General features: G+C 38.4%; 1 protein-coding gene across 1 annotated transcript in view; it reads right to left on the reverse strand.

Annotated features, from left to right (window-relative positions):
* lrrc75a (leucine rich repeat containing 75A) overlaps window positions 1-27560 on the reverse strand; it is a 47430-nt gene that overhangs the window by 4580 nt on the left and 15290 nt on the right. The window contains exons 3-4 of the mRNA XM_032590613.1: window positions 15519-15631; window positions 314-587 (exon numbers count right to left, since the gene is read on the reverse strand). Coding sequence (XP_032446504.1) covers window positions 314-587; window positions 15519-15631 — 387 coding nt within the window. The remainder of the gene's footprint in view (window positions 1-313; window positions 588-15518; window positions 15632-27560) is intronic.

The raw sequence follows: 27560 nt of genomic DNA on the forward strand, positions 1-27560 counted from the left end.
AAGGCTAGAACAGAACCAAGACAAGAGAGACTAGGATAACAATGAACAGAGATGAGACCAGCATGGGAATTAGGTTAGCAAGAAACTATATAACCTAAACAAACTTTAAATTTAAGTAAAACATAACACAAATGGAAAATAACCTAGAGAAACAAAACATGACACCAGGACGACTATAAACCTTAACCCACAGATAAATAAGCGAAGACTATGTATAACATAAACCCTATGACAAAAACACCAATCCCCCAGACATCACAACAACACCTGGTTATTATCAATGGTATAAAAAAATAAGACAATCCTTTCTGACCTTCAGGGCATCAGTGAGCTCCTTCAGAATAGCTCTGGTCAGTCTGTTTCCGTTCAGAGCCAGGGTCTCCAAGTGCGGCAGAGCAGCCAGCGTGGGGAGGAGCTGGAGGAAAGCCTCGTCAGTCAGCTCGGTGAAGCCCAGCTCCAAGCTGACCACGTTGGACGCGTGACGCTGCAGGTGTGCAGACAGACGCTCCATGTCGCGAGTCGTTAGAGGGATGCCAGACAGATCCAGGGCGCCGCTGGACAACGGGGCTGACAGCACCACCTTTAGGCTGGAGACACAAGAACGAAAAACATCTAAGACGGTCTGGATCAGATCCTTTTAGCGATCACTCAAACTGTTAATAATTTTTCACTATTATAAAGTCACACTTTTTGCAATTAGAGCATTAATTACCATGACTGGTTTTATAAGACTAAAAATTGCACTATTTTCACAATACATTCTGCACATAATAATCATTAGCAGGTCACCACTTGGACTATATAATAATTATATGTATATTTTTCAAGTCCAAAATGTAGCAAGTAATTTGTATTTGTGCAATAAGGAGGTCAAACCCATATAAACCGTGCATAATTATTTGCCGGCTTCTTGTCCTCAGGCGAAAATTAGCTGAAAATCAGATTAAGCTGACTCTGAAAAATATCTGTCTGGCTCTGATTGGTTGTTTTTGTATTTCTGCAGATGGCAGTAGGACAACAGGGAGAGGGCAGAGTCTGATTTTTTTTTTCACAGATTATCTGTATTGAGTTATACTGTCATATAGTTACTTTTAACAAATGTAAAAAAAAACATGTTTATAAAAATTACATACTGCATATTTAAAGTGTAGTAAATAAGAAAATAAAAACTGTTAAAAAAACAATAAATGTTTGTCTGTTGGGGCTGTTTGTCTTGAATGCTGTTTGAAAATATGTTGGAGTCAAAAATAAATGTTGGTGTCTGTATCTGGCAGCGAATTAACATTTGGGTTCTGACACATAAAGGGAAAAAATTACTTTAGACGACATATTGAGAAACAACTAGCCATCTTGTGGACTGCAGGGCTGAACTGTTATCACCAGTTAGCAGCTGAATACGTTTATCTGTTCGTGAGCCAGAGGGACTTTAGGAGAATCTAGGACACAGCAGCCCAAAGCAAAAAGAGAGGTCAAATTTAGCTTCCCAAAATGGTTTTGTTCCCTTTGTCTGGTCACAGAGACAGTCCCTTGCGATTGAATTATATTTTAGATTTGATTTTAAGATACCGGTTTCTGATTGGTTAGGTCAAAGCACAGGGATGTGATGCACTTTTGGGTTTCTTCATATTTTTACTGCATCTCTTTAACATTCCATGTCGGTCAAGTAAGGACATCTTCTGAGGATCAAACATTTGTTATCCATTCTTCTTCTGTATTTGTTATACACTATGGCTACCACTAATTACCCACTGAAATGTAAAGATTCAGAGATTTTCAGAATGTTTCGGTTTCAGTCTGAACTCCTGTTAGTATTTAAACCAGGAAATAAAAAGATTATATTGCGTTCTGAACTGACACTGATTGAACAAGCAACAAGTGGACACGTCTGACTGAACCTCATCTTATTTCTTTTGCATCATTTCTGTGTTTCCAGCTAAGGACATTCGTCTCGGTCGGGATCAGAAGGATTCTCTCAGGCAGAACTTTACAATCTGGGGTCTCGGGGGACTTAAACCATGAATCTCATTAAACTGCAGTTTCCTTCTGCTGTTTCCTACATCTCCAACAAGCCTCTATCGTAAGAGGCTTCTAGTCAAAGCAAAAGTATTAAAAAAGTGAAAATGAATCTGTTTTTGTCCAAGCAAAATAAAAATACACCAGTGCCCATGTAATAGGGTTTTGTTTTAACAATATTATAAATATGACGATTCTCAAAATGTGTTTGCTTATTCTTTGAATTTATTTTATTTAGTCAATAAGTTCTTTCTGCAGACATTTATTTGTGTTTTAAGTTCAGTTATGCTGCGCTTATCAGTTGGTAGTTTCCATAGTAACCGGTAACTGACAGCTCCTCCCCCTTTTTGTGTTGCCATCTGAAACTGTGATATGTATAATCAGCTTTGTGTTTTCTTTACATTATATTTTAAAATATATTTTGGACAAATGTAAGAATGTACAGTAAATCATGAGTAATTTTGCTATGTTTGGTACAGTATATATTTTAACTATTATTAATGTAGTCCATTTAACTATTTTACAAATGTTAACTGCTGATAACTGTTATCAACTGTTCACTGGGAGGTATTGCTTTGTAGTTTGTTTAGGGTTATTTATTATATTTTATTTAATGTATAAGGGCAGATGCTGCTGGACTGATGTTAACCACCAACTTGATTTCCTCTTTTCTCAGAATAAATACGGTGAACCTGCTGTAGGCATGTTGCTGCTGTAGACAAACTGGCGTGACTCATGTGATGAGAAAGAGCTTTTTTTAAAAACGTGAGTTTTTCGAAATTGCTGTGTTTCCACAGAGGAAATTTTTGTATGGTCAATGGAAACGCACCTATTGTTCTGCTGAATCAGGATGGGGTTCACAACTGTAGAGTCTCAGTGGATTTTTTTCATAATTAAGGACCAACTGTCTGTCCAGTAAATAAATTTTAAAGAACATCTCCAAGCGGTCAAATACCTAGGAGAAGAATTAATCATAAAGTATGTCAGTTTCACTATTAGGTTAAAGCATTCAGCATGCTGAGGTGAGCAAAGAATCTATAATAGAGAAACTTGAGATTAGGCAATGTTGTTAGTAATCAAAACTAATATTTGAACTATAATGATGCACCTGGGGAGATTAGGGAGGCACAATATATCTGCAATAACATCAGTATCGGTCGATATTAGTCATTTTTTAATATATTGGTATCCATTTGATGAATAAAACTGGACTGATATTAACAACAATTAATATTTATTTCCAGCTGGCTGCAATTTGTTTCTGGAGAGGGTATTTGTTTGGTCATGTGACAGTTATTGTGATGTAGTGTTTTTTTTTTTGAAGTGTTGAAAGGGTAGTGAAGTATTGCATCTGTAAATATTGGTTATCAGGCATTACTGCAATATCAACATCGGAATCGATATTGGTCAAAATCCCTAGTGGAGATAGATAGTAGGATGATTCCAGGAGGTTATTCTCCTGAGAAATCATGTCTTTCTACGCCACTGAAACGGAAAGCAGATATGCTAGGGTGTAATGGGAGTGTAAGGGAAAAAACATGTAAGTATATGTAATAGGTAATGAAGTGCTTTAAAAAAAAAAAACACCTTGAGGCAGATGATGCTGCCCCTGACAGTCTGGGCAAGTGATCTCCAACTACTTCCCACAGCAGCCCTGGAGGGACGCGCACCAACCCCAGTCCAAGCAGACCATTTCCTCCTCCACGCTAAGTGAAAGTGTGCTAATTAGTTGACACAGCTGGTGTGGTGATGCCCTCGGCTCTCTGTTACTCCAAGATTGAAAACACTGATCTAATCGTTCCAGTCCATAATACCACCTCCCATGTTCAGAAGCCCCTCCTCTTCCACTCTGAGTTCACAGGACCACCAGAAAGTAAAATTACACACACTTAAACCCAAAGGCAATCTTTTAAGCGCTGCATGCAGTCTGATGTGCTATCAGCATGGAGGGATTTTTCTCCTATGGCTTCATGGGTTGCTTTCCCATGGTTTAGAGCCCCATAGCCTGCATGTCACAGCTCATACAGCTTCCAGAGGTGCTCTCTTCTCATCGATTTGAAGCAATAAACAAGAGCAGACATGAGTCGCAGAGTGGAAATAAAAAACAGATGAGAAGCTAAAGGAAGTCATGATGTATTTGGCTTCAGACCAGAATCCCACGCCATGGAATGTGACACACTCCTCCCAGCTTCAAACCAGGGTCATCCGCCCTCTGTCTCAACAACACCCGGCGATACGGTGGAAGGGAGTATGATTCTCCTCTACGAATCTCAATCTGGGTTCATTCCTGGAAAATAAAAGTATAGATTAAATCTGCAGTATGTAACTTTTATAATAATAAAAAATGTTTTTTACATATTTGTTAAAACTGTCACCATGTTGTGACAGTTTGTTATTAGACGGATCATCTGTGAAATGATCCATCTCCTCCACCTCCTTCCTGAGCTATCAATGCCATTTGAAGAAATGCACCGCTCCCGACCATAAACAACCAATCAGAGCCAGGAGGCGGGTCTTAGCGCTGTCAATGAATCTCTTGTACTTGCTGCTCAATGGGCTAATGGTGGAGAAACAACTCATCGTTTCAGGAAAACTGTTTATCTGCCATCATCAGCATAGCAGAGAGCAAATGGACAAGGGAGAGTAGACCAGCGCCACACAGAGGATGACTGACAACTCTAAGACCCGCCTCCTTGCTCTGATTGGTTGTTAGCACCAGAAGCGCTGGGAGAAAGCAGAGGAGCTTGACTTTTTCACTGATTATCCATCTCATACCATACTGTCAAGACATAGTGACAGTATCAACAAATAAGTAAAAAAAAAAAAAAAAAAATTATGAAAGTTGCATACTGCAGCTTTAAGTAATGGTGAGGCTCGATTAAAATTTTTAATCAAGTTGATTGCATGGTGTGTAATTAATCACAATTAATTCAAATTTTAATTTAAACTCTTATGTTGACAAAATAAGCAGCATTTTTAATTCATGACCCCTTTTTGATGCTAAATTATTAAATGAATAGACATGTGAGCTCTACAACAGAGATAATGTTGGCATTAGCTTTGGGGACATCTGTGCTGCTGTAACATGTTTTGCATTGAAATGGTATTTTAGAGTTTAATAGCACCGGTGATAGGCTGCCTCCTTTTAGCACAACTTGCACTCAACATTAGTTCTTTTTCAACAGTCTGATCAGATTGTTTTTTGAAGCAAAAATTAACGGAACAACACCCAACTGGACTTATTTAACTGAAGTCAAGCTAGCTCAGTTGGAAAAAACTCAAGTTATCTCAGTGGCACTACAGTTCAGTATCTGTGTATGTGCATAACGTCAGTCTGTTGTTGCTTTTCTGTTGTTCTGGTATAATGAGGAATCTAAAATAAATGACCAGAAATCTGTTAGAAACCTGGCAGAATCAGAGGAACATCTTGGACCCTGTGCAGCTCTGATTATTACAGTGACATTATAATAACTTGTGACTCAGCAGCTACTCCTCCTCTTGTCCCCACACTACGGAAACAGTTAGGTAACAAGGCGGATGTCATTACTAACATTTCATACTGTTCTTGGAATATACTTTTGAAATGGTTCATCTTAAGTTCACCACCAATAAGAAAAAATCTGTAACATTTTCTCCTAAAGTATGATGAAACATATAGTGTATTTCCACAACAATTCCTAATACATAATTGTTTTGAACACTTCTCAACGGCCTGGAACTGCCCACTTGTTTCCTGAAAAAGACTCATAAACGAATTCATGCCTGACGTATTTCAATAAAGCTGTGGAGGCAGAATATGCATTTATGATGTTAGGATATTGCTTTATCCGAAGTTTACACCATCTACACACCTCTTTAACTTGTTTTCTCAATTAACTGTGTGTTTTTGTTACCTGGGAGGAAATTATCTTTAAACTTCCGTACAATAAGATTCACAAGAGAGTGTAGAGGCTATGTACAAGTAAGGTTTGTGTACATTTCCATGTAATTTCAAGAGACGTCACCGACTGCAATGTAATTACCTTGTTCAGCTTTATCAAATCATTTACCATCAGGAACTACTGTACTTCTATGCACAGTCTGATTTAATCCAATCAATGCAGCATGTCATTACACTGATTAGGTCAATTTCAACCAGAGGCAAAGTGAAAGACAAATCTGATGCTTAAGTTTTTTGGTAATCTGGGTGAGAATACTCCAACAATATTCTTCACTGTTGCTTTGTTTGAACCTTCATATTGCCTAAATCAGAAACTGATGCTGCCTCATTGATTTCATCCTTCATTCTTACATCTTCATTTAAGGTACCAGGACAAGATATTTCATTCACACTCAAACATATTTTTTTCTGTATAGTTAACATAGGTAGCATGCTACTTTTCGTGCAGAATGTTTATTTTTTACACGTTATTGTCTGATTTTGGATTTAAAGAAATAGTCTTTAGAGATTTGAGATATTAGTTTATGAGATTTCTGTGACATCTGAGCTGTTTATCCTAATCTGAGAATTATTACTCAGCATTTTCTGACTCAAACACTTACATGTCACTGTTTATGCAGTTTTTGTTTATTTTGTGCATATAGATAAGTATTTATGTATGTATTTACAGTATATTAAATAAAAACCTTGATTACTGGCCTACCCAGTAATCAGGCTCTGCTTTGGTTTCTAGGTGATGGGCTGGGCTCTGCTTTGGTTGCTAGGTAACGGGGCAGTGCCTACCAATTATGACGTCCAGGAGAAGTGAATGTTGCAAATCAATGACTCTCGAACTAATATGTGCTGAATTTTCTTAGAAACTTTTTAAGCTACCTTTAATAATTAATCGAGTTTAATGCACTGCTGCTCTGTTTATGTCTGATTGAATTGAAATGATTGTTTTCTAAAGTGCCGTGAGATGGCATCTGTTGTCTCACGGCATATAAATAAAACTGAATTGAATTTAACTTAATTTTTGAAAATGCTTGTTCTTTCAGACACCAAAAAACATTAATTTAATGCCAAAAAACGTCTGTGTTACTTTTTAAAGTGTTGTGTATTTTCCAAGTTTTCTTCAATTGTTATAAAATTGCTATACATATCAAATATGACTTAAAAGAAATTCAATGTTGCAATATAAAGCATTGATATTAGTACTTTGTCTCTTTAAAACTCCTGAAAGAATCAAGGCAACACTCCAGGTTTAGATGAGGCAATAACAATATGACATGATGTAAAGCTAAAAGAGGCTTTACATCATAATAAAGCCTGATATCATAATAGACACCAAGTGTCTATTACTTCTAAAAGACCTGGTGTTTTAGAAATAATAGAAACCCAAATGGAAATACAAACACATACAAAAAGTGATTTTTCCCTATAGGAAAATTCCATTGAAATACAAAACTTTCTTTTATTATCAAATCCATATTTGGAAAAGAGCCACTTCACAAATGTCTGTTATTGACATTGAAGTTTGTGGTTGCAGCATGTCAAATTGAGAAAAATTTCAAGGGGAGTGAATACTTTTTCAAACCATTGTGACCATTCGCTTGACTGGAGAGACACCCAGTGAGCTAGCTTTGAGGTTTTTATAATCCCATATTCTAGTTAAGAACTGATTACTTTATCTTCCCCAAGCAGCTGCGTTTGAGTTGTTATCGCATCCTGACAAACAGGACTCCATGTGTTTGTCCACAGCAAAACCTCAGATGTTATATTCCAACATCTCGATAGAAAGAAGAAAACTGACCAGAACACTTTGCTTTCTTTCATTCATTCCTTGGATGGCGGATTTTTTTTCTGAGAGCAAGAGATGTACAAAGTGTCCTTTTGTGCATCTGCCAGCAGTGGGTCTCAGTGGGTAAGCCCATTATTCACACAGCTTCCAGGGGTCACTGGGAATAAATATGAGTCACAGACAGATGACAGAGCTGCACTGTGCAGGAGGAACGGACGTGGAACTAGCTAAGCATCAGGTCTTTCTTATCTGATTGTAGCGTGCTTATGCACTGATATGGAGCCATGGCACTGCGCTCGCTGTGCGGCTGCATGTCACGGCACAGCGGCGGGCTTTACATGCCACATACCGAGAGGAAAGGTTACATCTAAATGCCTTTATTCAACAATAATACTTCATATGTCTTGCTGCATAATGAAGAATGATCTTCTGAACTGGTGTGGTATGCTAAGCAGAAGAGAGTGGGCAGCTCAGAGTTTTTGCAGTATTTGAGCTGTAACATGAGCTCCATCTGGACACAAATTAAAATAATTCACAGCTATTTTTTCCTAAGAGAGCAGATCATTCAAATTTATCAAAAGAATATTCCTCCTAAAAATTGCACTGGGTCTTGTTCTTTCTCCACCACTCAAGGCTTTGCTGGCGGCTCTGTTAAAAGCCAGTGTATTTTTAGAAAATGGATGTTTGATTGTTTCCTGTGTCCTCGTCTTTATGGCATGAACACACCAAGCCGTGTGCAGCTCAGTGAGGACGAACCGAAGTGTACAATTTGGCACCTTGTATAAAAGGGCAGAAAGAATGACTCACAGGATGAGTCAGAGGAGAGAGCAAGGAAGAGAGAGATGAGATTAGGATTAAAATGGGAAAAGAAAGTGAATCCCAGTGCTTTCAAAGAGCTGAGATTAATTTTTAGTTTTCACTGGCTGTGGACTGTAAATTATAACCTGGATTAGAACAGAATTAACAGCCGAGAGTGAGCAGCTTGAGAATATCAGTGACCAGTGTGGTGAGAGGATTTCATTGATCTCAGTGAGCTCTTGAACATTTATTAGAGACTAAAACGCATTTTAAACCGCCTCATCTGGACTCTTTATGTACTACATGTATGCTCAGTGGATATAAATGAGCCAAATTTATCTCCTTTGGTGTCTAATGGAAACAAGCCATGCAGGTGCAGATTCTTTCTGAAGTGATGAAGTCCAAAATCAGTATTTTAATCACTGCACTGATTGCACCACTCAGGATTTTCTGATAAAAATCTCAGTTATTGAAACAGGCATATGACTTTTTACTCTTTTTTTAAACGTTTTCTGCACAGGTGGACAACATGATTTTGCTCATCTAAATTACATTTTATATTAGCAATAAGTATCTTTAGCAAATATAGCTTTATTTAAGGAGACAAACACTTCCTTGAAAAATTAGAATATGTTCATGAGCAATACAAAACATGTTTTTTAAAATTTTTGGAAAAAGACATTCTCAGATGATGAGATTTCACCTGAACTTATAGTGCACTGTCGGTTGTTTTTAGCCCTTCATGAACCGATTCGCTCAAACTACAATTTTCTTTGGCAATGTAGCTGGGACATTGCTAGTAAAAAGTTAAATAAAGCCAAGCAGCTCCATTTTGCCATTACTGGAACGAACACGTTGTTCATTGCAGTCAAATAAAATAACATTGTCCTTTCCAGCAGTCATTGTACAGCGGTTAAACCAGCAGACCAGATGTGCTCGAACTTGGGCTGCTACATGGGTTGCTGCTAGGTGACGGGCTGGGTTCGACTGGGGTTGCTAGGCAATGGGACAGTGCCTGTCAATTGTGACTTAAGCCCCACTCCCTGGAACCCCGAGAGCTGTGGTTCTAATCGGGCCGGCCAGACCGGGCTGGTTTGAAGTTAGCTGCTGATTGGTGGGACAAAGATCAGATCTCTGGATCAGAGGAGCTCTAGACTTTCTCCATGGCTGTCATTTCAATATGCTGCATCAATAAATTCCCGTCATAATCTATTCTTACCCTACACTGGGATTACAATCGCCTCTTCAACCAAAGACTTTAATGGTAAATGTAAATAACATTTCTCCAATTGAACCGATCAGAAGTCAGAAAGGCTGTGAACGAGGGGATTTCCGCATCTGGCATGCTCCAGCCGGGAAATCCTGCCTACCACAGCGGTAGTTCAGCAGGCCGCGAGTCCAGCTCAGAGACGACATTCAGATGAGATTTTTTTTCCCCGTTAAATGTAAAGTTGAGGTAAATGTTTCGCTTTGTTTCCTCGCTCATGAGCGCATATAGAAAAAATGGGAGACCCAAGAAGAAAACTGTTCTGCGGTTGCTGGGGAGATCGCCTCGGAAGCTTTAGCAATAATTCGATTTGCGTGACGTATCCAGCTCAGTGCAAAACGACCAGGGCCATAGCACCAATAGGACTGGGTCGAACGGAGCCGGGCTGGTCCAGGCAGTGCAAAAAGGGCTTTAATTATCAGGAGTTTTTTTGGAAATGACTCATTTTCCAGACACCAAAAAACATTAGATTATTACCAAAAAGTGTCTTTTTGGATGTCTTTTTTGTTTGTTTGTTTGTTTGTTTGTTTTTAGTGCTTAGACTGTTTCTAGTAGTAGTACAGACCCAAATGGAAGTACAAAAACTCACAAAAAGACAATTGTGGGTAAAAGGTCCCCTTTAAAACATTTTTCATGTGTATTTCTCAAAGAATGTGAAATGTTAGATGTTCAAAGAAATCTGTCAACATTTCCAAAGCTGTTTGGAAATGAGCAAACAGCTTAAAATCTTAACCTGCCATCAGTCTCGCTCTCTCTCAGCCTGAATAAATCATATGTCTCCACATGTGAAAAATAAGTTCCCTTTAAATAATAGGATTGCATCTGTGTCTTTCTTTTTGTGCAAAACTTCACAGATACATAAAATTGCAAGCCATTTCTGTTTAGTTTTTCACCAAATGATGAAATCATGTTAACACATCAACAAATCCAGCAAACTCCAGGGCATGAAGCACCTTGCAGCAGTCAAAGAGTAGAGAGTGTTTACTGCAGTTTGAGATCGCCTGTGTTACTACAGGACCTTTTCAAAGCGTCCGCTGGCCCGGCATGCTTTGATCCATGGCTGGAACAAAGCGAGCAGAGCTAGAGTGGGAAAGGATACGACATGGCAAATCGATGGCCTCCTGCAGGCGGGAAAATGGGTTAGAAACTGGCAATGATGCATTTCCAATAATTCTGTCTGACACCGTTCTCTGCCAAACCATAGATCCTGCAAGATCTTTTTATTGTACTCTAAAAAGCTGATATATTTATGTTAAATGTTGCAATATATTATTTAACTGCTGCTTTAGATAAAACAAAATCATTAATTAACCTCTTGTTTACTTTTCAGGTCTCCATTTCTCTTATGCAGGTAAAATCTTTGATGGTAAACAAAAATCCAATATCCTCCCAGACTGGTTCTGTCTGATAGTGAGGAAACAGAAAAAGTGGGAAAGGCCCAGACAGGCTGAGTCAACATTTAACTTCTCCCTCTGCTGGCAGCCAGAGCTCAGGCGGGAGGGCGACCAGAAATCTGGTCGGCGAAGCAGCGACTGCCACCAAGTCGGTGGGCGGCAGCCAGACAGCAAAAAGATCCAAGAGGAGAGAGAGGAAGAGAGCAAGAAGAAAGGTGTGGGACTATCTGACGTAACAGCGCTCTGTGTGCTCATGTAATAGTGGTTTCCATGGCAAACAATGTTATAGTCGGACAAAACCTTAGAGAGACCTCATTATTTGGCAACATCATGAAAGCTAAATGAGCTACTTGGAAAAAGAGACACAGAGTTGCAAGACCCAGGAGGGACACACCGAGACAGACTTCGGTCCAGGCCAAACGGTCAGCAGTCAGACTCTGTTTACATGCTGTTTATTCAGTCAGAGAACATTGAAGGGAATGAAGCTTCTTGGTGTTCGGTCCCTACAGACCTGCAGCTGCTGCTGCTGAGTTCACTGCAGACAATGTGAACTTGTGCAGCCCTGCAGGTGCTTTATGCTACTGTTGACACGTGGAATCCATTTTAATTTCTCTTTTACACTTGCAATGGTGATGTGAAGTCAAAAGCGCAAGTCTATGACTATTATATCTTATTAATTAGGCCTGCAACTAACAATTAGTTTATTTTTTGTTCTATGTAGAACGTATTTACACACAGAAGGTTTTTCATCTTAATATAGATGAATATATATATATATATTGTATAGTTTTGGCATAATTACTGCTCTGAATATGTTGTTCTTTCAGCAAATGCCCTTTTTGAGTCTGCATACTCCAGTTCATGATTAATCGATTACTAAATTAGTTGACAACTGTTTAGATAATCGATTAATCACAATTAATCATTTCAGCCTAAATGCATTCTATTTCATAGTGCTATGCTGCAGAACAGCATGAATTTATTTTATCTCTCTGCCTTACCATTCAAAATCACCAGCAACAAATAAATCAATGGTGATAGATCTGCAGTTGGTGATTATAAATTGTTAGTTGCTGTGCAGGATAACCAATCGAATGTCATGTTAGGGCTTATTTAATGAGACACAGAAGTTGTTTCAATTATATAATAATACATATGTAATATAATCTAATAAAAATACTTTTAAAATATGAGTTTGAAAAATATTTGCTAAAAAAATAATACTTATATTTCCAATTTTACTCAGATATTCACATATTATTATGTAGCAGGAATATCATTCAAAGCCAGACCTAAGACTTCTGGTTTTAAAGTTGTTTATTTTTTAACTATCTTCACCTCATAGAAGCAAGTAAATCCTCTTTGTCTGATTCCCAGGGAGGATCACCAGCACTTGTTTTTTCCTCAGACAAAAATATATCGGCCCTTCTTACAGTTTAGTCATTTCCTTTTCTTGTTTATGTTTTTTTTTATCTACGCTCTCACACAAGCTGAGTTGTGGCATCTGATTTTGACAGGCTGAGGCCCAGTGGATTTCATAGTCAGAAGAGATTACCACAAGTTTGCAAGAGATTATATAGTTGCTTCAGAAAACATGGAGAAGACATGTCTTTTTCTGTATATTTTACCTTGATTAGAATGTTATACAAGGTAAAAAAAACATACTTATTTTGTTAGTTTATCTCAGTCTTTGCTTTGACTCTTTATCCTGATAAAATAATCTGTTTGTTCTCATTAATCTTGATGTGAACCTTCTGCTGTCTTCCGCTTTTTTCTTTTCAAGAGCAGGGGTTCTTATGCTTGACTTTAGAAAAGAGTCTGGAGCAATAACTTTGCCAACAACCAAGACAGATGTCTCTTTTAGCCAACCTGTGTTTGTCGACTCAGGTAAAAGTTTCAGATATATCCCAGTAAAAACAGAAATGTGATTCACACAGGAAACACTCATGATCAACAGATACGCAGGCAAGCTGCTGCTGGAATGATAACTGGGTGAGAAAAGAGATTAATATGGATTTTAAAATGCATGACTAAATCCAGTAAATTGGAGCCCTGAACCCAAAGTGCATTTCTCATCACTTTAAGTGACTCTGGGATGTAATTAGTCAGGAAATGTTTGTTTTGCAGGAGAGGAAGGTGTTAATGGTGCGTGTGCTCCGTTCCAACAGAGGAGCCAATATAATATCTCCCTGCGAGTCTCAGAGTAAATGGGGTTCGTCTTTCCTCCGGTTAATCAGTCTGGCTGGACTTCCTGACAGCCTCAAGTGACGACGGCAACGCTGCATTGATTAAATCCCTTCCACCAGAGCGGAACCACTTCACTCATTTTAAGTTTCATCTTTTGGTCTCATTTTATTCCAACAAACTGTGAGTCACTGCTTTAATGGCATCACCAGGAGCCCACTTGCATTGACTGTGAAGCCACTGACACACACTCTAAAACACACACAGCAGGGGTCCAGTCTTACGGCCGGCGCTGAATTGTTATTTCTCTGCTTCGACACTCCAGCATCGGGGTGCAAACGCCTTTAGAGAGGAGGTGACACCTGTTGTTTATGTTCAAAGCAGGAGGAGGAGACATTTTTATTTCCGACTGATCCTGCGAGGAGGAATTTGCTCTCCAAGCGTCTCGCTACAAAGTTTTTTCTCTACCGTCTGCTCCCAGCAGGACATATTTCATGGCCAGCCTCTGTGTTTCGGAGCTGGATTTAGACCGTGCTGCAGCACACAGGGACAATTCGATACTGAGTATGAAATAGCTCTGTACAATGCATGGGCCCGTAACAGGCTTAAAGGCTAAACTCGCCAGAGTTAGTAGCCAGGTTTCCATCCAAGGGAATTTTGAGCGAACTTTTAAAATGATACAATAAGCACAACGTGTTTCTATCACCTGGGTGAAGTTCGCCCCCCCACCTTCTTCAAATCAGACAAAATTGGTGTCAAATGTTTGTGCTGGTTTGAGCAGCGAATTTTTTTGTTTGTGCCCCTGTTTGTCTGTTTTGAAGAAGGTGGAGGAGGCTGGATGCATTAACTCTTTATCATGAAAGTCAAAAACTTCCTCTAGCAAGCCTAAAAAAGTTTTTGCAAAATTGAGAATGTTTTTCAAATCTTTACCATTTCCATCAAAAAAAATTGATGGAAGAAAGGTTACCTCAGTGATTTTTATCAATTTTTTCTAAAAATATTTTATGTAGATGCCTATTAGCTATGCTGGTCACCTGCAACTTTGCAGCAGGACCGTTGGACCTAAGGAGGCTGGCACTGAGACGTTTTTAGACAAAATATTGTAGAAATAAACTAAGGTAAGAACCCTAAATTGGTAAGAACCCTAAATCGGTAAGAACCGGCTTATCAGCAAAAAAAAAAAAAAGTTTATTTGGGGATTAGATACTCTTCAAGGAACATTTTGTGGAGGTCGTTATAATTATTCTTAGTGAATGTTTCAGGTATTCACAGATTTTAGATATTCGGAGTCGCCTGGGGTCCACTGTGTTTTGCTCCAGTGATCTCGTGACCTGGAGCAAATAAGAAAAATTGAACAACACGAGCAGTTATATAATGTCAAGTCTGAGCTGCTCTTCAGATGGGCACTCGGAGCACACCTGAGAGGATTTCATGAAACAGGCTCAAGAAGATTGTTTTCAATCTGAAATCTGTTACTAAGTACTTATTGGATTTGGGGAAATATGGCATCAGAGCCAAGACTGAGAAGAAACATTGTTCTGAGCGTGAGAGTGTTTGCTCAGCACTGAATAATATTTAATGTTGAGCACAGCTCTGAGTCTTTAAATAAACCTCCACCTCGTGCAGAGTTGAGCTGGAGAAGCAGGTGGATTAGTTTGTTGCTCTTGATACCTTATTTGCATATTGTGCATCCCAGCTGTGTATAAATTAAAATTCAGTCAGGATAGCTGCCCTCCTTCGACTGCGGCCTTTGAAAATGAGTGTTCTCTGCATAATGCAGGTGTGAGGAGAAGGAGCTGGCTGCTGAAATGCAAAGTGGACAGAAATCACAGCTGTGCCTCACAGTTAAAACTTGGTTTATGTCAAATCTAGACAAAAAAAACACAAATTAAACCCCCTTCAGTGTAGAAACCTGAGAGAAGAAAGTTGTATAATTTAAAAAAAAAAACAAGACTCAGAAAGGAGGATTGATTTAAACTCCAACTGAGTGTATAACTGAGAAGAAACAAAGAGACGTGAGCAGATTTTTCAACAGCTTCCAAAGGGGCAGCAGATGATGACACACTGCTGACATAATAGAGACACATGGCACTCCATGAGTACACCCCATATCCCTCAACAGACACCCACACAACAACTCACCAGGCCTGAGGCTTCCTCTTGAGCAGTCCCTGTCTTCTCCACTGGGAGTGGGGGCTGAGATGGTACGTCAGCTGACGACAAACCTTCTCCATCGCCCCGAGAGAGTCTCCTTCCTGTTACACACACAGGCAAGAAACGCACAGCAATCAGCCCAAAGGCAGTGGGCAACCAGGAAATGAGGGAAAATCACAGGTGCTCAAACAGATCTACTGTCATTTGTTGTTTTTTCACATTCATCTCATTTCTGTAACTTTGACCTGGTTAGGTGGGTAACCATAGCATTGATCACGCCTACTAAGAAGAAGGCGCATGGCAGCAGTGGGAGAAAACATTACTTTGCATCGATTGAAACATGAACAAAGTGATCGTATTGTTTACAGAAATAAGAATTTATTGAAATATATGTGAAAAATTAAAGAAAAGTTAGAGTCATATAATATTTACAATTCAGCCAAAGTTCAACCGAGATCTTTCCTCTAAAACCTTTAGGACTGATTTGAGTTGAAGTTGCAGAGAAACCACACACTCAGCTCCGTAAATGAGACTGTTTCTTGTTTCTTTTTGACAGCAAGCAAGAAAATCTTATTTTTTTGTTTGTTTTTGTCTTTTTAATGGTTTCACATATTATAAACATGTGGAACCTCCACCTATTTTTGTTTGTTCACAAGCACAGACCTGTCCCAGTGAAACTCATAGATGTTTGAAACCCCCAGTAGTTCAGCAGTTTCTGAGAAATAAGTGACCATTTAAATCCACCTTTTTCATCATCCTGGTGGATGAAATGTAACTTCAGCAAAATCTTCATTGTGTCTAGATACTTAAATTCACCAAGTTGCTGCTGTTTGATTGCCCGAGTTGTTTACTTGTTAAAAACTAATTACCGGTAATTGTTTTTAACATAAATGTCTGGCAAGTATTTATTAGAGCTTCACAATATCCCTCTAAGCAACATGAATATGAAAAACATATTTTTGCCTTATAACAAAGTATTGAGTTGTGGAAGTTTTCAACTGGAACTTCACTAATCTTGACAGGCAGGATAATTACAAAAAAAAAAATCTGAATTTTTTCAGTATTTGCCAACATACAGGATGCTTTAGGACGGTCCTTTCTTTCTCTGGCATAGCATCATGATACGCCTTGTTGGAGGTTATTTAGTCCCTTTAAATTGCGCTAATTTGGTTGGTTGACCTGCATGTTTTCAGTTTGCACTAAAGAAATTGGGCTTACAAATAAAGTCTGTTTTTTCACATTTTTGCTTGCCATAAGAGATTATTTGAGAGGTGTCACGTCGCATAAAAGATTGTCACAGAATGAGAGCAGTGAAGTGTTACAGCAGCAAATAACAGGAAGAGAGCCACTGGAGCAAAAAATTAGTCAACGCACCTTCAGTCAACTTATTATTGTCGATATGGGAAACACACACACACAGTCAGTCAGTAACGAGCTGTACATGACGCACTGATTGGCTGTACATACGTCACTCTCCATTCTCCACCTGGTGTGGCAAATTACCATCAATTTCAGAGTGTGAACTGCGCATTATGGATCATGTAGTGACTGTGTACGAATCAGTGGAAAAGATGAAGCACTTTATCACATCTGTTCACAACAAATGGTGACTCATACAGAGTTTTTCTGTTATTCCTTAAGAAAAGTTACATTTTAGAAGTATTGCTTTGGATCATTAACTGACTCATTTTTTGGCTATCTGCAAAAAATAGCTGAAAATAAAATGATCATGTTGGTCTCTAAAATCTGAATAAATCTGATTGTCTAAAAGCACCTGGCAAGTAAAGTAAAGTCACCACAACCATGTCATTTACACTGTAAAACATTTATTCAGGCAGGTTTTATGTACTGTTGTTAGGAAATAAATACAGACATTCACCGACCCCCTAAGGGTCTGGATATTCCAATCTTGCTTTGTACTCAGGAACAGGAGTTAGACACTAAAACAGAAAAATTATTTCCAGGCAGACTATTTTAGAAAATCAAATATTTTCCCCATGGGGAGTTACATCACCTCTCAGTCTGCCAAACAAAGTTCTCGTTTTTTAAATTAAATGTAGCGATAATGAATTCCCTGAAGAAACTGTAAAGATGTTCCAGAGAATGGACCCGCTACAAATTCTTATTTGCTCTGCTTTTCTACATCCATCTATACATTTGGTTTTGGTTTGCTGAGACATTACCATGCCCACAGTGATTCTCTCAGGGTCGAAGGAGAAACACAGAAAGGAAATATAATCCTCTCAGGTCCGCTTCATGAACAGCCTTTTATGTGTTTTTGTTGTCAAATTGTGAAATTCTCTGTGTACGTTTCTGTCCAGGAAGCACCCAGGAACAGCAGATGAAAAAAAGCTTTTTGGCTAGCTCCGGTAAATTTGCAGCAATGCTGTTAAACTGCAGAGTTCCTATCAAATGAACCAGTTTTAGAGTGCATTCATGACAACTCTGTTTAGTATGGAAGCCCGTTTCCGCCACTCTGTTAAAAAAAATTAAATAAATTATCCCATTATAATGAGATACTATCTCAAAATAATGAGATACTACTATCTCATTATTTTGAGATAGTATCTCATTATTTTGAGATAATATCTCATTATAATGATATTATTTTTATTTTTTTTTTTAACAGAGTGGTGGAAACGGGCTTCCATAGTTTAGTCCACCTTAATCAAACTGAAGTTTGTGAAAGTCGGGGTCGTTTGGGGAAGTGTGAATGTGTAATCAAACTCTGATCTGAACTGAAAAAGTGAAATCTGGTCTCGGACGGGAGACCGCTCCAAAAGCAGGAAGTGGACTACAGCGCAGGGCATTCTGGGAAAATACAACCAAAGGAAACGCACGCGTCTAGCTCCAGCATGGAAAATGTCTCGCTGTTTTTTGACAAAGACAAAAAAGAAATCCTACAACCGCTAAAATTTGAAACCACTTCATTTATATTTACGTTTTGTGAAGAAGGAAGTTGCGCTCACGTATTCTTCAGAGGTTTTCATGTTGTTTCCTTCAGTGGTTCTTACTGTAGCGCCCCCACAGGTGAGGTGGTGGACATGTATTTCAAAGAGTTTGGTTTATTTGACAAAGGCCACGATGAAACCAAACCGCACCTGAAAATGTAACAAATATTGCAAATTTCTGAAAGACTCTCACGTGCTTGGAGATTTTCTACACGGAAATCATTCTGAAGAACAAAAATTTGTTAAAAACACTGGGGGAAAAAACTGAATACTGTACTTTGCTTCATTAGATTTACTTGGTTATTCTCTTGTCTCTACACCAAAACATAATCATGTATACAAATATTGGTATTAGGGGTACATTTAATATCAATGGAAATTGAAAAACATCCAGCAGCATTTTGTTTTTTAAGGTGTTGTATAAAAATATTTAGCTGCAGTATGCAAAAAGTTTTTTTCAATGAAATGAAGACAGATTCATATGAACAGTTACTAAATATTGTGCCGGAAATATTTTTAGATCCACTTTACTTACTGGTGTTTTTATACCAAACACTGGGCTCTAGTTGTGTTGCCTCTGTTACCATTTATTGATATTTTGCACCAACCATTAATGCACAGGAGCCAGAAAAGAAATTCAGCAGCAAAGATTCGCTGACATTTTGTCTATTAACCAGCTCCTCCATCACTGTCTCCCTTTTTCATCCGCCTGTTGTGATTTCTCTCGATCTCTTTCTCTGCTTATGTCTTCCTGTCTCTGTCTTCCTCCGCTTTCTTGTTCCATTATTGATACAGAGCACATCTGTGAGTGTTCCCTGTCTCCAGAGAGCTGATGACCTGTCCTGTCTTCCGCTCATTCAGTCTCTTCTTTTCATTTTCGGGATGCTTCCCCTCCACTTTAGCCCCTTCGGCTACCTTTCTTATACAGTTAGTTGACACAGTACAAATTGAACCATTACTTTAGTCCTATTTTTCACTGTATGGCCTGCACACTCAGCTAAATTAGTGCTAACCTCTTCCTCCGCTCTGCAGATGAATTGCTTGGATAATTCAATCTACTTGCTCTCGTTTTAGCGGTCAGGAGTGCAGGGGAAGACCTGGCAGACAGCTAACTGAGAATTGTGGCTTGCTCTCAGGAAGGAATCACTTTATGAGCTTCATAATCCAAAAGATGCCGCAGATAACCTATTTCAGCATTTTCTTTACTGCCTTTAATGGAACAAAATCAGATAAGATCTGTTGGTGTGTTGTGGAGAAAGCACAAAATGCACAAAAAATAGTTTTCAGAGGCAGAAATAACAGGGGGCGACTGGAAACTGGCTGTAAACATAAAACCTACCCTTTAATTCAAAATCAGTTCAATTGATAAATACTTTATTGATCCCAAAAGGAAATGGAATGTTGTTGTACCTCATAAAATTCAAAATTCTTCAAAGAATCACTTTGAGTCAAAACTGCATTACTTTACAATCAAGATACATTAACAATTTTGCCGTGGGCGGAAACAAGACATTTCCTCCCAAACTTCCCTCTCAATCACATTTCTTATGAAGAATGAAGAGTCCCAAATTACAATAACTGAATAACTTACAAAAAATTATTTAAACTGAAAATAAGAACAAAATAATGTATTATAGACAGAATCATGAACCTACTTCGAGCCTGACTCTAAAAAAAGAACTTTTACCTTCAGACTGACTAAAATAATAACAAGCAATTTAAACATATTGTTTTGGTTTCACAAACAAGTCACTGTATGTTTTCTAACATTAAGTAAACATTCTGAGCTGCATGCTAGAAAGTAACATGGATGAACAGCATGCTAAAAATGAAAAGGGAAAAAACGGTGCATGTTAGGGATACATTTTGCAAAAATAAATTGACCTGCATGCCAAGACTGCAACGCATTGCTCTTACTGATATTTCACCTCACTTTGAGGATGACAGGACAGTGTCAGATGTAGAAGATAAAAGAGCTTCAGAAGAGATGCAGCAATGGGATAGATGAAATGTTGTGTGAATGAGTGTGCTTTCTGAGCCCTGTCTGTGCGTTTGGCACAAAAAACATAATGAAACACGAAGAATCAATAACTCTGCGACTATTATTCTTCGCAGACACGGAGTTGTCAGTGGGTGTAGTTCGGTTCACATCTCATTTTGTTTAAATTGCTCAGTCTTCCTTTGTCTGAATCCATCAGGTCACTGAAATCTGTAGAGATGAAAAGTCAGCCATTTCAACAACCTGAAATACTTTTATGTTTTCTAGAAAAGTAGAACCTTGAGCATGTTTTCCTCAATTTGTTCCATATGAACACAACTTCTAATATTCTGCACTATAAACTCTTTACCATTGATCTATTGCTACTTTTGTCATATCCTGATGAAAAATGTGCAAAATGTTTCTTTATTCTTACTCCCTCCCCTGATATCCACTAAAGATAATTTCAGGTCTGATAGTTCGGTAGACTTGATTCAACCGAGCACCAAAATTGCAACATTTGTTACATTTTCAGCTGGTGCAGTTAGCTTTCACACTGCACTGAATCAAACAAACCAAACTCTGAAAAGCCTGTTCACCTCCTTGCCTGTGGAGGCGCTGCACCTTGAACCACTGAAGGAAGCGACACAAAGAACTCTGAAGAAAACACCGAGCACAACTTCCTTCTTTATGAAATGTAAAAAATGGAGTGGTGTCAGATTTTAGCAGCTTTTTCTTTGGCAAAAGAAGCTAGACTTGCGTGCTTGTTTTGGTTATATTCACCCAGAATCCCTTGCTCTATAGTTCATTTCCTGCTTTTGGAGCAGTCTCCAGTCTGGTTGACGCTCAAACAGATTTCACTTCAACCGTGAGACCTGGGTTTGTAGACGGACCCGAGTTCACTTACTTACTCCAAGTCAGATCTCGATTGTGCATTCACATCTCCCCAAACCAATCTGACTTTCTGGGCAAACGATATATTGTTTGATTAAAGTGGATTAAACAACGATGGTGTGAATGATCCCTAAAACTTTGGTTTTGAAAATGTGGAGCAGCTAGCCTCCATCAGAAAGCAAATCAAATCCAATGTGAAGAGGGTGTAAATCAAATTTAAATGTAACAATTGAAATGTGATGGACCCAGCTCGCTGTCAGAGGACATATGGATGAGTGGGCTGAAACTCATTAAAGACATCTGTTGATTCTCCCATCGGAACATTTTGGAACAGTGACATTTTATTAGTTGCCATCATTTTTTCTTACCATGGCAGCGCAGATAATCAGAGGATAATCAGATATTATTCATACATAAAGTGGGAATAGCTGTGTCTCTAATGAAACTGTGATACATTGTTAGTGGAACAAGCCGGTTATGATTTCTGATGAGGTTTTAAACGGTGGGAATGCTTTATAACAGATTGGTAATAAACTGAGGGGAAAGAAATGGTAAACATCACAAACAGGTTGAGGAAAAACACTTTTAACAGACTCACTAACAGCATGTGCCACCTAATGAATAGAAATATGCTTTCTCGCCAATATTAATGCCATCCAGCTGGAAGTGGACGAACCAACATGATTTATTTCTAACTTAAAAAAAGAGACCAGTCCTTTCCCTTAGATCAGTGGTTTCTGTACAAGGAAAGGAAAGGTTTGCCTTCTGATCTGCAGTTTCATAGAAGAGGTTGAAAAACTCTGAGGTCCATTTTCCACGTGCAAAACCCCAGGACTACTGGGTTATTTAAATCCCTCCAGCATTATTAAGATGCCAGCTTGATGGGAGGGATCCTGCTGAAGCAGAAGGTGCATAGTGTCTAGTAATATGGCAACTGATCGAGTTTTGTTGCGGTGAACATAGAGCTGAGTAAAAGAAACAATCTTAATTTACTGATCTATCAATGTTTCAACCCCCAGAGATCAGATATGGATCATAAACAAAAAAAAGAGATGCTGGGTACATTCAAGAGACAGCAGTCCGGTTAGCTGGTTTGGACATTAACCTCTGGGGGGTTTTCCTGCACATCCTACCAGGAAGTGACCTAGAGGCAAAATTACAAGTAGCTTGTGGGGACAGTATGTCCATTTTTGCCTTTGGACACTTTAGGGTTGTCCAAAATAAGCTGCAGAATATCACTAGTAAAAGGGATGTCAGGGATTTTACTCTTGCAAATGTTGCTGCCAGTGATCTGATCTTGGATTAAAGGGAAGACAATTGGTTAATCCAAAAAATAGTCAGCAGATTAGAGCTGCATTGTATTGATGTTAAATAAAGAAAAAAAGAGATGAGCATGTCGATGTTAGTGTCATGAGGTGCAGGTGGTGAGAGTGGTGAGGCAGAATGCAGCGGACCCAGGAATGATGAATATGAGGATTTAATGATGAAAAACCAGTCAAAACAACGAACAGCAGGAACAAGGACACACTGACGACAAAGAAGCTAACATTGACGACTAGACTCGACATTGACGAGGACCCGACGAGGAACAAGGAACACAGGTGGAGTTAAATACACGGGAGGGTAATCACAGAACGAGACACACCTGGGAACAATCAAGGGGAGGACAGGACAACGAAGAGACTCAAGGACACAAAAAACTCTAAATGAACACAGAAAACACAGATCCTGACAATTAGAAATACTTTTTAGCTGTAGATGCATCCTTTGCTCCAAGTGATAAAGCGTAGATTAAAAAAAAAAACGGAATAATTTGTTAGTTTGCATATTTTGTCTTTTTAATATATGTAAAAAGGCTTAAATGATTACATGAAAAATCTGCAGAATGTGCCAATTTTTGAACCTGTTTAATAAGTTAATTAATTACTAAAATAACCATACGCTGCAGCCCTTCGAAAACCTGACAGTATTTGATGCAGATCATCAACTCGGATTTGATATTCCTCTCCAGAGTCAAAGCCCGACACAGATATTGTTTTCAAATGGGGAAATCAGGGAAGCTGCTGGAGTCACTCAACTACAAAAAAGATGAGACATGGATGGATGAAGCAAATCAGAAGATACGTTAAAAAATAGACATGCTTTGAAAGCAGATGAGAGAGTACCTGTGAGGTGTGAAATGGGGGAGAATTAGGAGAGGAAAAAGAGAAGAGAATCAGCGCAGTCACAAAGCAATGAACACACGTCTGACATCCTCCAAGAAAGCTGCTGGTTTTTCACACAAAGTGGAGGAAGGAAAGTGTCTGAATATTTTTACACACCTGCTCTATAGCAACATGTGCCTGTCTGTATGCCAGTGTAGGTTTTCTGCATGTGTTTTTGAGCAGTAAATATATGTAACCAGTGGGGATTATGCTACTTCCTGGGTGTTTTTTTAAAGATAGAGGATGTTTGTCAGGTTAGACTCTCTGCAGAGGAAGGCTTATCGCTTAAATAGGATTAGCTGAACTAAAATTCAGAAATCCAACCATTTCGGTTTTTCCACACGAGCTTCAGGCTGACAGGTTCCTCTCTCTTTCAGGACCTACTGATATAGCTACCAGTAGTCGTGACCAAAAGCTTTGGCAGCAAATCAAATGTTTCACAAACTTTGCAGCCTCCGTTTTTTTGGATACCACTGGAGGCTAACAGACTCTCTGTGACTCATCAAAAATGTTGTTTATATGTTGGTTATTTTTGTATTTTAGTACTTATTTCAGTATGTTCAGCAACACAGAAGGAGCTGTGAAAGAGTTCAGTTGTAAGAGGTTTCCCAAGAAGCATGAGGTGAAGACTTTCAAAGAGTGACAGCAGGACATCTTCTTTAAAAACTTACAAAGCCACACTAGAGACAGAGACTGCAGTTCTGCAAGAAGTACCAGGATGGACAGCAGAAGAGTGGCCTTTATGGAAAAGTGTCAGGTACAAAGTCATTGTTGGAAGAAAGTCATAAGAAGTCCAGTGTGCGGTTTGTCACACACCACAGTCCTGGTCAGATGAGACCAAAATTAAACTGCAGAGGAAAGATAACAATGCATATATATAGTGAAACATGTTAGTGGCAGAATCATGCTGTAGAGATGCTTTCTTTAATAGAGACACTGGAGGCTGGTTAGAGATGAATGGAAGATGAATTTTGATTTTGATAAAGAAATAGCAGTAATGTGAGAAAAGCAATGTCACATTGAAGCACATGTACATATAATATAAGAACGACCCAGTCAAAGTCCAGACCTTAATCCAATTCAGAATCTGTAGTAAGATTTGGAAACAATTATCCTCACAAGTGCTTCTCATCCAAGTTTTTCAAATGGACAAATTGTTTCTTCTTTTCATGTTGAAAGCTGCAGATGCAATAAAAGCCTTGCATCTACCAGCCATTTACCCTTTTCCTTCTACCTTATAATTATGCTCTGCTTTGTGCTGGTTTGTCACATACAATCAACAAAAAAATATGTCAACGTGTGTAGCTGTAACAGACTAAAATGTGGAAAATTCAAACGTTATAAACACTGTTTTATTATTTCTAACTTCTTTTCAAGCGGCTGTCTTTTCTGACACAACATGTTCGTTTTCTAGCCTTTTTGTCACCTTTGTTCGCTTGGCTCAAAATGCTGTGATGCAAACTGGTGAGAAAACAAATAGCAGCAGTTGCTGCTGGTCAACGGCAGGTTAGATAAAAAGCTTCAGGCCACAGATGATTCATTTCTACAAGTGACCCGCAAATGTAACATCAAAGGCAGCAACACCTTTTCAAGAGCTGCTCCCATGTGCGATTTCACAGCAGATCCAGTTGGATTCATAGTGTTGAACAAAAGACATTTTACATCAATTTGTATGAAGAATCTTTCTTTTAAAAATATCCGTGTACTCTCAAATGTGTCTAAGCAATAATAAAAAAACCCAATTTGGTTTCTCTATTTGCTGAAAGAAAGAGTCAATCAATACTTTCTTGATAACTGTTTAAGCAAGGAAACACCAGGCCATCCTTTATGAAGGAAATGAGACAAATCCATCACATGGTTCTTTATGCTTTATTTTTTATCCAGTTGTTCTCTACAGATTATTGCTGCTGTGAGATTCTTCTAGTAGTGAGGACATTATCTGCCTCACTATCAAGAAAAAACTGAACAACTGGAACATAACAGGTATCTCACTAAATATCTAACTGCATCTTTAAAATTAGAGCGTATGTTTTCATAAACATACCATACATGATTTTGGCATTTGTAAAAAATAGGGACAAGACTTTAATATGCTAATTTTGATTAATTAAATACATAAACAACGAATTCAAAAATCAAACACAATTAATCCATTTTTTTTAAAACACAAATGTCCCAAGCTGGAACTTTTGTTCATCTGTAAAGAAGCGACACTGGGGGATTAATTCTTGCTTTAAAAAAAATAATCTGACGGGACGCTAGAAAAGACTGTTGTTGTGTGCATGTTGCGCTAAAAGGAGTTAGCCTGTTACCAAAGTTATTCAAGCCTAAAATATAATTTCAACGCAAAACATGTGGAAAGAGAACAGACGTCCACAACACTAATGTCAGCCTCCTCAGCCCACATTTTTTCAAAGTTAAATGACTGGTGAGGGGTTCCTGAAACATTGGAAAGCTAAATTCATATAATAGCACTTTGCACCAATCTGTGACAGACTAAAGACAATAAATATGTTTGTTGTTGTAGAGAAACTAATGTTAGTTTATTACTTAGTTTAATGTTAGCAAGAATCAAACATGGAGAACCGACATTTTATGAAAAAAGCTTCAGCTGGCAAAATATGATTGACATTGGCTGTCCAGGAGCTGACTATGGTTACCTGGGCAACTGGCCCGACTAATTGGCTAGCAATAAACCCCCCATAAAACAAGTCTTCCTTTATAAAGAGCAGAGTGATGCTAAGAACTAGTATTTTAGTCTGTAAGCACATAACTGGTATATAAATTTGCTGTACTTTTTTCTTTCTCTCTGTACTTAAAGACAGCTTTATTTATTAAATAATTCTAATGTTTTTAAGTTTTGATATTGAGGTAATAATACGAATGTGTTGTGTGTTTTATTTGAGAGATTTATATGAGGAGATATTTGTATTCTACAACTGGATGAAGACAACGTGCATCTTAATGTAAACTAAGATGAAACTTTGCTTTTTCATAAAAGTGAAACTGAGTTGTTCACCATTGTAATTCCCAAACAGAGCTTCATTCTCACACAGCAGCAGCGTCTCAAAGATGGCAAAGCTCTAGCAGAATATCTCTAAGACTTTTTCTTCAACATGAGCTGTTAATATAACCAAAAACAACGTATTATGAATTAAAAAGCAGAATACTCTGACATGGAACATTTCTAGTCACCCTGACCAATAAAAACATTTTTACATTTTCAATCAATCAATCAATCAAATTTTATTTGTATAGCACATTTCAGCAGCAAGACATTTCAAAGTGCTTTACATCATTACAAACACATAAACACAATGCAATATAGAATCAATAATCAAAACAAAGCATTAAGTCAAGTTCCATCCATAAATTTGTAATTGATTACATTTCAAATACAATTCTAAACAGGTGGGTTTTTAGTTGAGATTTAAAAGAAGTCAGTGTTTCAGCTGTTTTACAGTTTTCTGGAAGTTTGTTCCAAATTTGTGGTGCATAGATGCTGAAAGCTGCTTCTCCTCGTTTGGTTCTGGTTCTGGGGATGCAGAGCAGACCAGAACCGGAAGACCTGAGAGGTCTGGAAGGTTGATACAATAAAAGTAGATCTTTAATGTATTGTGGTGCTAAGCCGTTCAATGATTTATAAACTAACAACACTATTTTAAAGTCTATTCTTTGAGCTACAGGGAGCCAGTGGAGGGACTTTAAAACTGGTGTTATGTGCTCTATCTTCCTGGTTTTAGTGAGAACGCGAGCAGCAGCATTCTGGATCAGCTGCAGCTGTTTGATTGATTTGTTGGACAGACCTGTGAAGACGCTGTTGCAATAATCAATATGACTGAAGATGAACGCATGGATGAGTTTCTCTAGATCTGGCTGAGACATTAGTCCTTTAATCCTGGAAATGTTCTTCAGGTGATAGAAGGCCGACTTTGTAACTGTCTTTATGTGGCTCTGGAGGTTCAGGTCAGAGTCCATCACTACTCCCAGGTTTCGGGCCTGA

Source organism: Xiphophorus hellerii, chromosome 18 (genome assembly GCF_003331165.1).
Source record: "Xiphophorus hellerii strain 12219 chromosome 18, Xiphophorus_hellerii-4.1, whole genome shotgun sequence".
Classification (NCBI taxonomy): Eukaryota; Metazoa; Chordata; class Actinopteri; order Cyprinodontiformes; family Poeciliidae; genus Xiphophorus; species Xiphophorus hellerii.